Source organism: Amblyraja radiata, chromosome 9, assembly GCF_010909765.2.
Source record: "Amblyraja radiata isolate CabotCenter1 chromosome 9, sAmbRad1.1.pri, whole genome shotgun sequence".
Lineage (NCBI taxonomy): Eukaryota > Metazoa > Chordata > Chondrichthyes > Rajiformes > Rajidae > Amblyraja > Amblyraja radiata.
Genome location: NC_045964.1, coordinates 26,484,623 through 26,497,755, shown reverse-complemented (window position 1 = coordinate 26,497,755; position 13,133 = coordinate 26,484,623). Strand labels below are relative to the sequence as shown.

The 13,133-nt window shown below is 39.1% G+C and overlaps 2 protein-coding genes across 8 annotated transcripts in view; one reads left to right on the top strand and one right to left on the bottom strand.

Annotated features, from left to right (window-relative positions):
- ryr3 (ryanodine receptor 3) overlaps positions 1-11,758 on the top strand; it is a 358,203-nt gene extending 346,445 nt beyond the window's left edge. For all 5 annotated transcript variants that reach the window (XM_033026930.1, XM_033026931.1, XM_033026929.1 and 2 more), the window contains 4 exons: positions 1,217-1,281; positions 1,844-1,944; positions 7,237-7,288; positions 10,880-11,758. In XM_033026930.1, coding sequence (XP_032882821.1) covers positions 1,217-1,281; positions 1,844-1,944; positions 7,237-7,288; positions 10,880-10,975 — 314 coding nt within the window. In that variant the 3' untranslated portion in view covers positions 10,976-11,758. The remainder of the gene's footprint in view (positions 1-1,216; positions 1,282-1,843; positions 1,945-7,236; positions 7,289-10,879) is intronic.
- The window catches only part of aven (apoptosis and caspase activation inhibitor), a 116,666-nt gene that overhangs the window by 13,186 nt on the left and 90,347 nt on the right, over positions 1-13,133 (bottom strand). For 2 of the 3 annotated variants that reach the window (XM_033026934.1, XM_033026933.1), the window contains exon 6: positions 12,211-12,349. In XM_033026934.1, the coding sequence (XP_032882825.1) occupies positions 12,237-12,349 (113 nt within the window). In that variant the 3' untranslated portion in view covers positions 12,211-12,236. Of the gene's footprint in view, positions 1-11,805; positions 12,350-13,133 lie in introns of those variants that run through there. The other variant, XM_033026932.1, reaches the window with a different exon arrangement.

Genomic DNA, 13,133 nt, shown 5'->3' with positions numbered 1-13,133 from the left:
CTAGAGGACATTAAAGTGAGAGGGGAAAGATTTTATCGGAACCGGAGGGACAACTTTTTCCACTGAAGGGGAGGGTGGTGGTGGTTATGTGGAACGAGCTGCCGGAGGAGGTGGTTGAGTCATGTACTATAACAACACTTAAAAGACATTTGGACAGGTACATGGATAAGAAAGGTTGAGAGAGATAGGGGCCAAATGCAGGCAGGTGGGACTAGTATCGATGGGGCATCTGAATTGGCATGGGTAACTTGGGCTTTATGACACTATTGCTTTTGTGGGAAAGGTAGCTGATTGCCTCACTGTTAAATGTTTTGAGAAACCTGCTGATTTTCAATAGATTTTTTTTTATCAGGTTTTCTTATTTTTAAATGTTCAGTACCCATAAGCAGCATCCCGAGAGCACACTTACTCCTGTGAACAATGCTTGTTTCCTTCTTATAGAGGAAAGAGATACTGAGGTTAGTGCAAACACCTATGCTGGAATGTAAGCAGATTTCTGGGCTTTAGGCTAAGCTCCACTCTAGAATTTCCTGACTGCGTTGAAATCAAAGATGGTTCTCGTTGCTGGTGACAGCAAACATAGGGATGCTACTTATGCAAATATGAGATGACCATTAACAAACCAAACAGGAAATACATAAGAAAAGTCACAATCTAGCGAATGTTTAGAATGTGCAAGTTGTTATAAGTAATTGAAATGGCATTGAAGGGTAAAATTATACAAGAAGTGATATTGTATCCCAGTGATCAAGTAAGTGATCCTACTTGTCATGAAATTGTAAAATAGTGCCACTTAATTAAAGAGCTGTTTTTTTCCTAGGACTTTGTGAGTTGTAATGTAATTAAAAGGATACATTTCTCAAAGAAATAGCAAAATTATGTCCAGAATACAACTTTTAATAACATTCTAAAATTGTATATATTTTATAAAACGCATAAATCCCAAAGAAAATGTATACAGACTGTGCCAATTAAAATATGTCCAACAAATTAACGCATCTCTTGTTACCTTAATTATAGTGACAGTTAATCCTGCGTTTTGCTTTGAACAAACCACTTGGCATCAGTTTATGTCTGTTAAGCTTAAATCACATTCTATTCTAACCACAACATGTTGCTTTTCTCCAGGAACATGTGTTTGAGTGAGTGTATGTCATCAGTGCAAGGTACTCCATAAACTGTTAGTACTTTTCTTACACTTATTTTCTGTGATTAGGTTTGATTATTGATGCTTTTGGGGAGCTGAGAGACCAACAGGAGCAAGTGCGAGAAGACATGGAGGTGTGTTTAGTTTACAACTGATATTTCGCATTACTCCCCTTGTGACAGCAGAAGGTGGTTATTTGTCTCTCTCAGAGCAATCCCTTTCCACTGCTTATTTCCTTATACCATTCCTCCGTACTTAATCTCCCACACACGGTCATCAAATCTCCATGATTTCCCTACTGCATACCTCTACAAAGAGACAAATTAAAGCAATACAGTAAATCTACCAACTAGCATATCTTTGGGATGTGGGAGGAAATCAGAGCACCTGAGGGAAACTGGGAGAATGTATAAACAGCAAATGAGGATCAAACCTGGGTCTCTGGAGCCATAAGGTGCCAGAAGCTGCTGTGTCATTGTGTTCCCTATACATTATGTTGATACCAGTGTCCATGCTTTCCTTATTTTCACATTAATGCTAAATAGTTGCCAGAACAATCAGTATTCAAATGTACCATATACCAACAAATTAATATGTCCTCGCATATGTAAAAATGTAATGCATGAATAACAGTGCAAAGACAATTATTGTTGGTAACTACTTGAATCAATGGATTGTTCTTTCACTATGTTCTAGACCAAATGCTTTATTTGTGGAATTGGCAATGACTACTTTGACAGGACACCACATGGTTTTGAAATACATACTTTGCAAGAGCACAACCTTGCAAATTACCTGTGAGTATAAAATACTGTATGTGTAGGGTGTTTATGAGAAGATAACTAAGTTGCATCAAGGAAAGGGAGTTGATCAGTCTTCCTGTCAGCATTGGAAACCTGTTAAAGGAATCCAATAATTAAAGAAAGCAGTTTAGAGCATGAGATATTTAAATGGAACCAAAGAAAGATCTGTTTGGTGGATTGGCACATTGAAACTAAATTGGTCAGGTCCCACCTGATTTTCGCGGTTTCCCATATTCACTAGATATCAAACTTAGACCAAGAGTACGATAAGACTTTGCAGTGGAATCGTGTGCCAGGTTACACCATTCAAATGAATGTTTGGTTATGTGGAAGAACAATAATAAGATGTTGTATTTAATTGTATCTGTCTTCTATTATAATAGTTTCCACTGATGAGTAAAAACAAAGTAATTATTAAATGTTCTTGAAAATCAGGAACAAAGTCTCTCTATGACATGAGTTCTTCAGCAAATGATCAATAAAATAAAGACCATAGAGTCATATGGCATGGAAACAACCCTGTGGCCCACTTGCCCAATGCCAACCAAGCTGGCCCATCTATACCAGCCCCCCCTGTCTGCATTTGGCCCATGTCCATCTAAACCTTTCCAATCCTTGTACCTATCCAAATGTCATTTAAACGTGGTTATACTACCTACCTCAACTACCTCTTCTGGCAGCTCATTTCATATACTCATCACCTTCTGTATGAAAAGTTACCCTTCAGGTTTCTTTTAAATCTGTCCCCTCTCACCTTAAACCTATGTCCTCTGGTTCTTGATTCCATTCTCTGGATAGAATACTCTGTGCAATCACCGTAGCTATTCAACATGCTTTTATCCATCCGAATAAGATCACTCCTCAGCCTTCTGCGCTCCAAGGAATAAAGTCCTAACCTGCCCAACCTATCCCCAATTCCTCTCTGCAGTCTTTCCAGCTTAACAACATATACTTCCTATACCAGGGTGACCAAATCTGAGCACAGTGCTCCAAATATGGCCTCACCAACGAGCAGTGCAATTGTAATGTAATATTCCGACTTTTATGCTCAATATCCTGATTGATGAAGACCAATGAATCAAGTTTTCTTGACCGCCCTCTCTACCTGTGATGCTACTTTCAGGGAACTACGTACCTGCACTCCTAAATCCCTCTGCTTTACAATACTCCCCAGGGCCCTGCGATTCACTGTTAAAGTCCTGCCCTTGTTTGACTTCGCAAAATACAACACCGCACTTACCTGCATAAAACTCCATTAACCACTCCTCAGCCCACTTACCCAACTGATTAAGATCTTGCTGTAATTTTTAATAAATATCTACAACAGTATCTACTTTAGTGTTAAAAGTAAACTTACTAATCACGCCTTGTACATTCTCATCCAAATCGTTGATATAAATCAAAAACAGCATTGGGCCCAGCACCAATCCCTGAAGCACACCTTTAGTCACAGGCTAGTCTGAAAAACAACCTTTCACCTTCCCCGTCTGCTTCCATCCATGAAGCCAATTCTCTATCCAGTCAGCTTGGATCCTATGCAATCTAACCTTCCAGAGCAGCCTATCATGCGGAACCTTATCAAATGCCTTGCTGCTCCACATAGACAATGCAAACAGCTTTGCCCTCGTCAACTTTTGTTACTTCTTGAAAGAAAAACTCAATCAGATTCGTAAGACACAATCTCCCACGTACAAAAACCATGTTAATTATTCCTAATCAGTCCCTGTCTATCCTCAGAATCCTCTCTAGCAACTTGCCTACCACAGGTATTAGACTCAAAGGTCTATCGCTTGCAGGCTTTTCTTTGCAGCCCTTCTTAAATAGAAGGATACCATTAACCACCCTCCAGTCTTTTGGCACCTCACCCATGTCTAATGATAATTCATATAAAAACCATAAATATAAGGCCCCCAAAACCTTCATCTGGCACAATGTTTTACTGACTCAGTGTAAGGTCAGGATGATTAGCTTAAGGTATGGTGATAACTAACACCATGCTCTGTTAAATAATTGTTAAGATATTTTGCCTAACATAAGATTCAAAGTCACAGCTCTCAGAAGGTTTGATCTGCATTTCTCCAAGTGAACTAAATTTGACTTCTGAGATTAATGCTATAAATTAGATGTCAAATCAATTTAGGACATTTCACATTTATGCACTTTTGTGTGTCTTTAACATCCAAGCTGAAATGGAGGGGAATTGACTATTGCATGGAAAGTAGCTGCCTGGCAACCAGCAGACTTTGTCGTGTCAAGAGAAATGAGTTTGGGAGAATATATAATAATCAAATGAAAGAGATCATCATGACGTTTGTAGCAACTTCACTGATGTTGCCAACAAAGTGACTGGACAGAAGCAGTGCCCACTCCCAATCATTGCTGCTCAAACAGGGCAGAAATGCATCACCATTTCATTCTAGTGCAATATGATTTAAAAAAAACGATAGTTCTGGGGGAGGTGTTCTGGGGGGAGGTGGGACCAGTACAAACAGGACGGTCTGCACCTGGGCTGGAATGGAACCAATGTCCTTGGGGGAGTGTTTGCTAGTGCTGTCGGGGAGGATTTAAACTAATGTGGCAGGGGGATGGGTACAAGAGCAGAGAGGCAGGGGGGTGTAAAATGAGGGTAGAAGCAATAGGTAGCAAGGTGAAAAGTAAAAGTGGCAGGCAGACAAAACCAGGGCAAAAATCAAAAAGGGCCACTTTTCAACATAATTGTATAAGGGGTAAGAGAGTTGTAAAAACAAGCCTGAAGGCTTTGTGTCTCAATGCAAGGAGTATTCGTGATAAGGTGGATGAGTTGAACATGCAGATAGCCATTAATGATTATGATATAGTTGGGATCACGGAGACATGGCTCCAGGGTGACCAAGGCTGGGAGCTGAACATCCAGGGATATTCAATATTCAGGAGGGATAGACAGAAAGGAAAAGGAGGTGGGGTAGCATTGCTGGTTAGAGAGGAGATTAACGCAATGGAAAGGAAGGACATTAGTTTGGAGGATGTGGAATCGGTATGGGTAGAGCTGCGAAACACTAAGGGGCAGAAAACGCTGGTGGGTATTGTGTACAGGCCACCTAACAGTAGTAGAGAAGTTGGAGATGGTATCAAACAGGAAATTAGAAATGCGTGCGACAAAGGCAAAACAGTTATAATGGGTGACTTCAATCTACATATAGATTGGGTGAATCAAATTGGCAGGGGTGCTGAGGAAGAGGATTTCATGGAATGTATGCGGGATAGTTATCTAAATCAACATGTAGAGGAACCAACGAGAGAGCAGGCTATTTTAGACTGGGTATTGAGTAATGAGGGAGGGTTAGTTAGCAGTCTTGTTGTACGTGCCCCCTTGGGCAAGAGTGACCATAATATGGTTGAGTTCTTCATTAGGATGGAGAGTGACATTGTTAATTCAGAAACAATGGTTCTGAACTTAAAGAAAGGTAACTTTGAGGGTATGAGACGTGAATTGGCCAAGATTGACTGGCAATTAATTCTAAAAGGGTTGACGGTGAATATGCAATGGAAGACATTTAAAGACTGCATGGATGAACTACAAAAATTGTTCATCCCAGTTTGGCAAAAGAATAAATCAAGGAAGGTAGTGCATCTGTGGATAACAATGGAAATAATGGATAGTATCAAAGCGAAGGATGATGTGTACAAATTAGCCAGAAAAAGCAGCATACCAGAGGACTGGGAGAAATTCAGAGACCAGCAGAGGAGGACAAAGGGCTTAATTAGGAAAGGAAAAATAGATTATGAAAGAAAACTGGCAGGGAACATAAAAACTGACTGCAAAAGTTTTTATAGATACGTGAAAAGAAAGAGATTAGTTTTTAAAACAAATGTGGGTCCCTTGCAGTCAGAAACAGGTGAGTTGATCATGGGGAACAAGGACATGGCGGACCAATTGAATAACTACTTTGGTTCCGTCTTCACTAAGGAAGGCATAAATAATCTGCCGGAAATGGCAAGGGACCGCGGGTCAAAGGAGTTGGAGGAATTGAGTGAAATCCAGGTTAGTCGGGAAGTGGTGTTGGGTAAATTGAATGGATTAAAGGCCGATAAATCCCCAGGGCCAGATAGGCTGCATCCCAGAGTACTTAAGGAAGTAGCTCCAGAAATAGTGGATGCATTAGTAATAATCTTTCAAAACTCTTTAGATTCTGGAGTAGTTCCTGAGGATTGGCGGGTAGCAAACGTAACCCCACTTTTTAAGAAGGGAGGGAGAGAGAAAACGGGGAATTACAGACCAGTTAGTCTAACATCGGTAGTGGGGAAACTGCTAGAGTCAGTTATTAAAGATGGGATAGCAGCACATTTGGAAAGTGGTGAAATCATTGGACAAAGTCAGCATGGATTTACAAAAGGTAAATCATGTCTGACGAATCTTATAGAATTTTTCGAGGATGTAACTAGTAGCGTGGATAGGGGAGAACCAGTGCCCAAGGACACAACGACAGTATGCACTCCAAGCGGGATTCAAACCGGCTACCTTCCGGTTGCCAGCCGAACACTTAGCCCATTGTGCCATCTGTCGTCCCAAAGGGGATGGAGAGAAGGCAGGTACGGGATACTGAGTTGGATGATCAGCCATGATCATATCGAATGGCGGTGCAGGCTCGAAGGGCCGAATGGCCTACTCCTGCACCTAATTTCTATGTTTCTATGTTTCTATGTTTCATGTTCACAAAATATTAAAGCACTAAAAATGGTAACATTTTTCAAATTGTGGGTCAAAGTTCTAGGAGATATAGTGCTGCAAAATTAAACATTAACATCATGGCCAGATTGCCTGAATCAATCTCCCGTGCCCTTGTGGCTTAAAATGAGTTCAAAGCACCAGCAATTGTCTATTTAACAACTCATTGCAATTGAAAACCATCAAACCTTTTCACAAAAAATAAGCAGCTAATGAGGGGGATCTGGGGTGTACTGACTGAGAGAGGAGTGCAAACTGGTTCCAAAGTGAACTGAGCGAATATCTTAAAGGAAAGAATCTGCACGTCCATGGAAAAGAGGTTATTGAGATACATTGCTCTTAACTAGAGCTGATATTGATTCATAAGGCGGCCGTTTGGCCTGTAGAGGTGGTACCATTCTGCAACTCTCAAAATGTCACTGATCATCCCAAACATAGACATAAACATAATAGGAATAAAAGTGAAAACTGAAACTGTTTATCTTTTCAATGCTCTCTCACAGCTTTGATTGCATTTCTGAGGGAAAGAGAGACCATTGTATATTTGAGTGTGATTTTAAGTCAAGTTTTCTTAATTGCAGATTCTTCATGATGTACCTCATTAACAAAGATGAAACTGAACACACTGGTCAAGTAAGTGAGGAGGGAAGGAGAAGTGGCAGGGGGAAGGAAGGGAGAGTTGAGGGGAAATAGAAAAAGGGAGAAGGAGGAGAGGAGAGGGGAATGATGATGATTTTAATATAGTATTGCCAGTTATTTTAATGGACCATTCAAAGCATTATTTGATGGCACAATTAAACCTATGGGAAGGGGACGATAAAGCATGAACAATACATTGGAGCAAAGGAGAGCATGGGAATGACATAAGATTGTAAATTATGAAGTGATTTTAAGCCAGTGAAATGTAGTCATATAGCACAGAACCAGTTCTTTAGCCAATCGAATACCATTAAATATGCAGATAAATTAGTTAAGACATCATAAGGGAATTTCAACTATATTAACAATGTAAACATTACTAATTGGACATATGAGCTAGGGAATTAAGAAGTGGATTTAGAAATAAGAAATGACCCAGTGAAGAAAAAATAGGGAAACATCAAAGAAACAGTTGTAATAAACATATTTTAGTATATTCATAAAACAGGATTATGAACATCATTAAAGCCAGCTTTATACATTGGAAAAGGCAGATATTAAAAGGGTGTGGCTGGAATTGGGAACAAAGCTGTCGTGGCACTGTAATTTCCTGTAAAGGATTATTAAAGGTATAATCAATCAATAATTAATCAATCAATCAATTAAGTGGGCCATACTAAGAGATGTCAACTAAAAAACATTTAAAAATTCATCAGGAGCAGTAAAAATATATATTGCAACATAAAACAATATAGCACAGGAACAGGCCTTTAGGCCCATGCCGAACATATTGCCAACTTAAATTAATGTCCTCTGCCTGCACATGATCCATATCATGTGCCTATACAAAAGCACCTTAAATGCCACGATCATTGGTAACACGATTTGCCATGATTGGTAAAAAAAATAACAAAAATTACATTAGAATAATGGAGGTGGACAGGACAATATCACTTAATAATGTGAAATGCATGAAAAATAATAAATTAGTAAGAAGTTTGCTGACCCAAAACCCCATTTATCCATCCCCTCCACAGATGCTGCCTCACCCACTGAGTTCCTCCAGCACTTTTGTTTTTTTGCTCAAGATTCCAGCATCTGCCGTTTCTTGTCTCAATATCAAATCACTTTGCTTCAGGGTTAGCTAAGACGCAGAAGAGATGGCACTAGATAATGACATGAGTGTATTTAAAACAGCAAAAGAAGATGTATGAAATAAGCAAATGAAACTCTGGGTAAAATCCCTGTTCTAGATAGATCAAACAGTGCATTTTTGAAGAGTCTGAGTAAGAGGGAGTAAAGGCATCATGACATATTTAGTCATTCATTTGAGTAAGGTATATTGATAGAGAACAAGATAGCTAATGTAACTCACTGTATTTCAGAAAGAGGAATAGAGCATGGCATAACATAGGATTTATAAAATAGAGGGTAGGGGTATTCCCAAAGAATACAGCAGAGTCCAGAGCCGTTTACATTTGTGTTTTAGACTCTGAAATGAAAAACAAAATGTTTAAGCATGCAGTTGATATTATTATTATTCAGAAGATGCATCTGTAGAAGAGGAAATAAAAATAAAGCGCTGAAAATAATCAGTAGGTTAGGCATTTCCTGTGAAAAGGGTTAACATTTTATGTCAAGGACTCTTCAGCAGAACAGATGACAAAAAGCAGAGGCTGGGAGTAAAAGCCAATGCTATAGAGTGTTCATGAAATACAAATATAACAATCCCTAAAAAGCTGCATCACAGATTAGCAAGATCAAACAAAGAGAAAACTTAGGTTTATTTCTAAAATGATGGAGTTAGAAGGACATATGGTTCAATCACATTTTGAAAAATAATGTATATGCAGTTGTGGTCATCATAATATAAAAGTGATAAAAGAGTCAGTTATTAAAGATGGGATAGCAGCACATTTGGAAAGTGGTGAAATCATTGGACAAAGTCAGCATGGATTTACGAAAGGTAAATCATGTCTGACGAATCTTATAGAATTTTTCGAGGATGTAACTAGTAGAGTGTATAAGGGAGAACCAGTGGATGTGTTATATCTGGACTTTCAGAAGGCTTTCGACAAGGTCCCACATAAGAGATTAGTATACAAACTTAAAGCACACGGCATTGGGGGTTCAGTATTGATGTGGATAGAGAACTGGCTGGCAAACAGGAAGCAAAGAGTAGGAGTAAACGGGTCCTTTTCACAATGGCGGGCAGTGACTAGTGGGGTACCGCAAGGCTCAGTGCTGGGACCCCAGCTATTTACAATATATATTAATGATCTGGATGAGGGAATTGAAGGCAATATCTCCAAGTTTGCGGATGACACTAAGCTGGGGGGCAGTGTTAGCTGTGAGGAGGATGCTAGGAGGAAAGTAGACTATTATCTAAATGGTGGACGATTAGAAAAAGAGGAGATGCAACGAGACCTGGGTGTCATGGTACACCAGTCATTGAAAGTAGGCATGCAGGTGCAGCAGGCAGTGAAGAAAGCGAATGGTATGTTAGCATTCATAGCAAAAGGATTTGAGTATAGGAGCAGGGAGGTTCTACTGCAGTTGTACAGGGTATTGGTGAGACCGCACCTGGAGTATTGTGTACAGTTTTGGTCTCCAAATCTGAGGAAAGACATTCTTGCCATAGAGGGAGTACAGAAAAGGTTCACCAGACTGATTCCTGGAATGTCAGGACTTTCATATGAAGAAAGACTGGATAGACTCGGCTTGTACTCGCTAGAATTTAGAAGATTGAGGAGGGATCTTATAGAAACTTACGAAATTCTTAAGGGGTTGGACAGGCTAGATGCAGGAAGATTCTTCCCGATGTTGGGGAAGTCCAGGACAAGGGGTCACAGTTTAAGGATAAAGGGGAAATCCTTTAGGACTGAGATGAGAAAAACATTTTTAACACAGAGAACTCTCTGGAACTCTCTGCCACAGAAGGTAGTTGAGGCCAGTTCATTGGCTATATTTAAGAGGGAGTTAGATGTGGCCGTTGTGGCTAAAGGGATCAGGGTGTATGGAGAGAAGGCAGGTACAGGATACTGAGTTGGATGATCAGCCATGATCATATTGAATGGCGGTGCAGGCTCGAAGGGCCAAATGGCCTACTCCTGCACCTATTTTCTATGTTTCTATGACAGCAGAAATTCAAGGATATACATATTAGAATAAACAGACCAGGTCTCCTTGCTCTTGAGAAGAGTATGTGGAGTGATCTCAAAACATTATAGATTTTGATAAAGTGGATGAGGAATAAATGTTTTCATATTGAAAAAGAGCATAACCAAGGGCCATTGGTATTAGACAATCATCTTGCAAATCCAATAGGGAATTCAAATAAACTGGTTTATCCAAAGAATGATGAGAATATGGAACTCGTAACCATGAGAAGATAAATACATTTAAGTCAGTACTTTACATAAAGATGAGCATATAGGTTTAGAAAAGCAAAAACTGGAGATTCAAGTGGAACATGAACGATCATACGAACTGGTTGTGCTGGTTATATTTAAATGTTAAAGTAGAAATGATTCATGCATGTATGCATTAAATATAATTTTAATTACAACTTTCAATCAATTTAAGGAGTCTTTTGTATGGAAGATGTATCAAGAACGCTGTTGGGATTTTTTCCCTGCTGGAGATTGTTTCCGTAAACAATACGAGGATCAGCTTGGATAAATGAAAACATTGCTTGAACTTACCTACTGAATGAACGCATGGAATTTGGCATGAATGTATAATGGAAAATAGAGCAAACAGATATTTGCTGTTCCAAATCAAAATAAAAATAAATGTGAAAGATGTTGAAAATACAACCGTCTTAAACAGTGACATTCAACTTTTAGGTACACAAAGTGTAACACTTAACAGATTTGGAGTTACTATTAAGATATTGAAGTTAATCTTTTCTGTAGCTTTGGGCTAACTGATTAAACAGAACTACCTAGTCATAAATTGCAAAAAAAAGCATCAAAATAAATTGTGCCACCTTTAGCCAATGCTAAGTAACAACATGTTCTGTTTTCTAGTGTATGCTCCTCAAAAAAAAGCTAAGTTAGAATTTATTCACAATGTTGAGTCTTATTGTATGCTGTACGAATATGTTGACTGATCTCTGCTTGCCAAGGCAGCAGCTGAGCTGTTAATTTATAACTTTTTTCCGGATATGGCATTCAATTTAATGAAATGCTATAACCCTTACATTTTTCATGTGCATTGGCTGTGGTGTACATCTTTTCTTCAAATTAAAAGTAAACAGCCTAAAAGCTTCAATTTAAAACAATTCAACCATGCTATCTACAGTATAATACAGTTTTGAAATAAAGCAATTGAAATTCAATAATGTATCTTTTGTAGAAAAATATGCCTTTGTTTAATGAGAATAATGACAGTGCATCATTTTGTAACAGCTGATGCTGGAGCACATTGAAGGCACAGAATAAATATCTCTTTGGCCATGAATGTGATATCACTTTGTTCGAACCAATCTATATAAAGATGTTTTTTTAAAACCTGCTGTAATTACACTGCCGTGAATGGTACCAGAACTTATGGATAATTGACAATCACAGCTCTTAGAATGCATCTCTTAGCTTAATGACATTTTATTATTGTGTCCTTTACTCAGAAAATAACAAACTAATGGATCTAATAGATTTTACCTTTTTCCATTACTCCTTTTACATATAAATATAATTATTTTGCTGAATCCGTCATTCAGCGAAGTGAGCATTTTTTCTATGTTCACTAACATTCTGATACAAATTTGCAGCACTTGGAAACAAAAATTAAGAAAAATGTATCCTCAATGTTGAAATAGATGCTGTAGAAGTAATTACCCGACTGTAAGCTTTGTGCAGGAAATGCAATGCCACCGTTATATTCAGAGTCAAGTACTTTTTGTCAGTACTCACATCCTTGCAAGACTATCATGGTGACATTACGATATCATGCTATCTAACCAATCTTCAAGTTCCACTTCGGGGTCAAGCTTCTCAGCTGTTCCTGTTGGTTGTGAATTTGTATTGTCTATTACCTCAGCACCAGATGTGTCTGTTTAAAGACAAAAAAATAATGATTTCACAACAACAAGATATTAAAAAGGAATGCAAACCATTTCCATGTTTACTCACACCACAAAGACAATTCTACCTTCCACAGGGACCGTTCCCTCCACAACTCCCTGGTAAACTCATCCCTTCCCACCCTCTTCCCCTGCAACCGCAGGAGATGCAACACCTGTCCCTATACCTCCTCCCTCGACTCTGTCCAGGGACCCCGACAGTCCTTTCAAGTTAGGCAGAGGTACAGTTGCACCTCCTCCAACCTCATTTATTGTATCCTTTGTTCAAGATGTGGACTCTTATACATCGGCGAGACCAAACTGGGCGATCGTTTTGCTGAACACCTTCACTCAAACCACCTGAACCTACCTGATCTCCCAGTTGCTAAACACTTTAATTCTCCTTCCCATTCCCACACAGACCTTTTTGTCCTAGGTCTCCTCCATTGTCAGAGTGAGGCTAAACGCAAATTTGAGCAACACCATTTTATTTTTCGCTTGGGCAGCTTACAGCACAGTGGTCTGAATATTGATTTCTCTCACTTCCAGTAGCCCTGGCATTCCCTCTCTCCCTATCCCTCCCCCACCCAAATCGCACTCGCTTCTCATTTCTACCCAACAAACAACTAGCAATGACCTGTTTCCTTTATCATCGTTACTTTTTTGCACATCTTTTATTCATTGTTCTTTATCTCTCTACATCATCGTCTATATCTCTCGTTTCCCTTGTCCCTAATCAGTCTGAAGAATTGTCTCGACCCAAAACGTCATCCA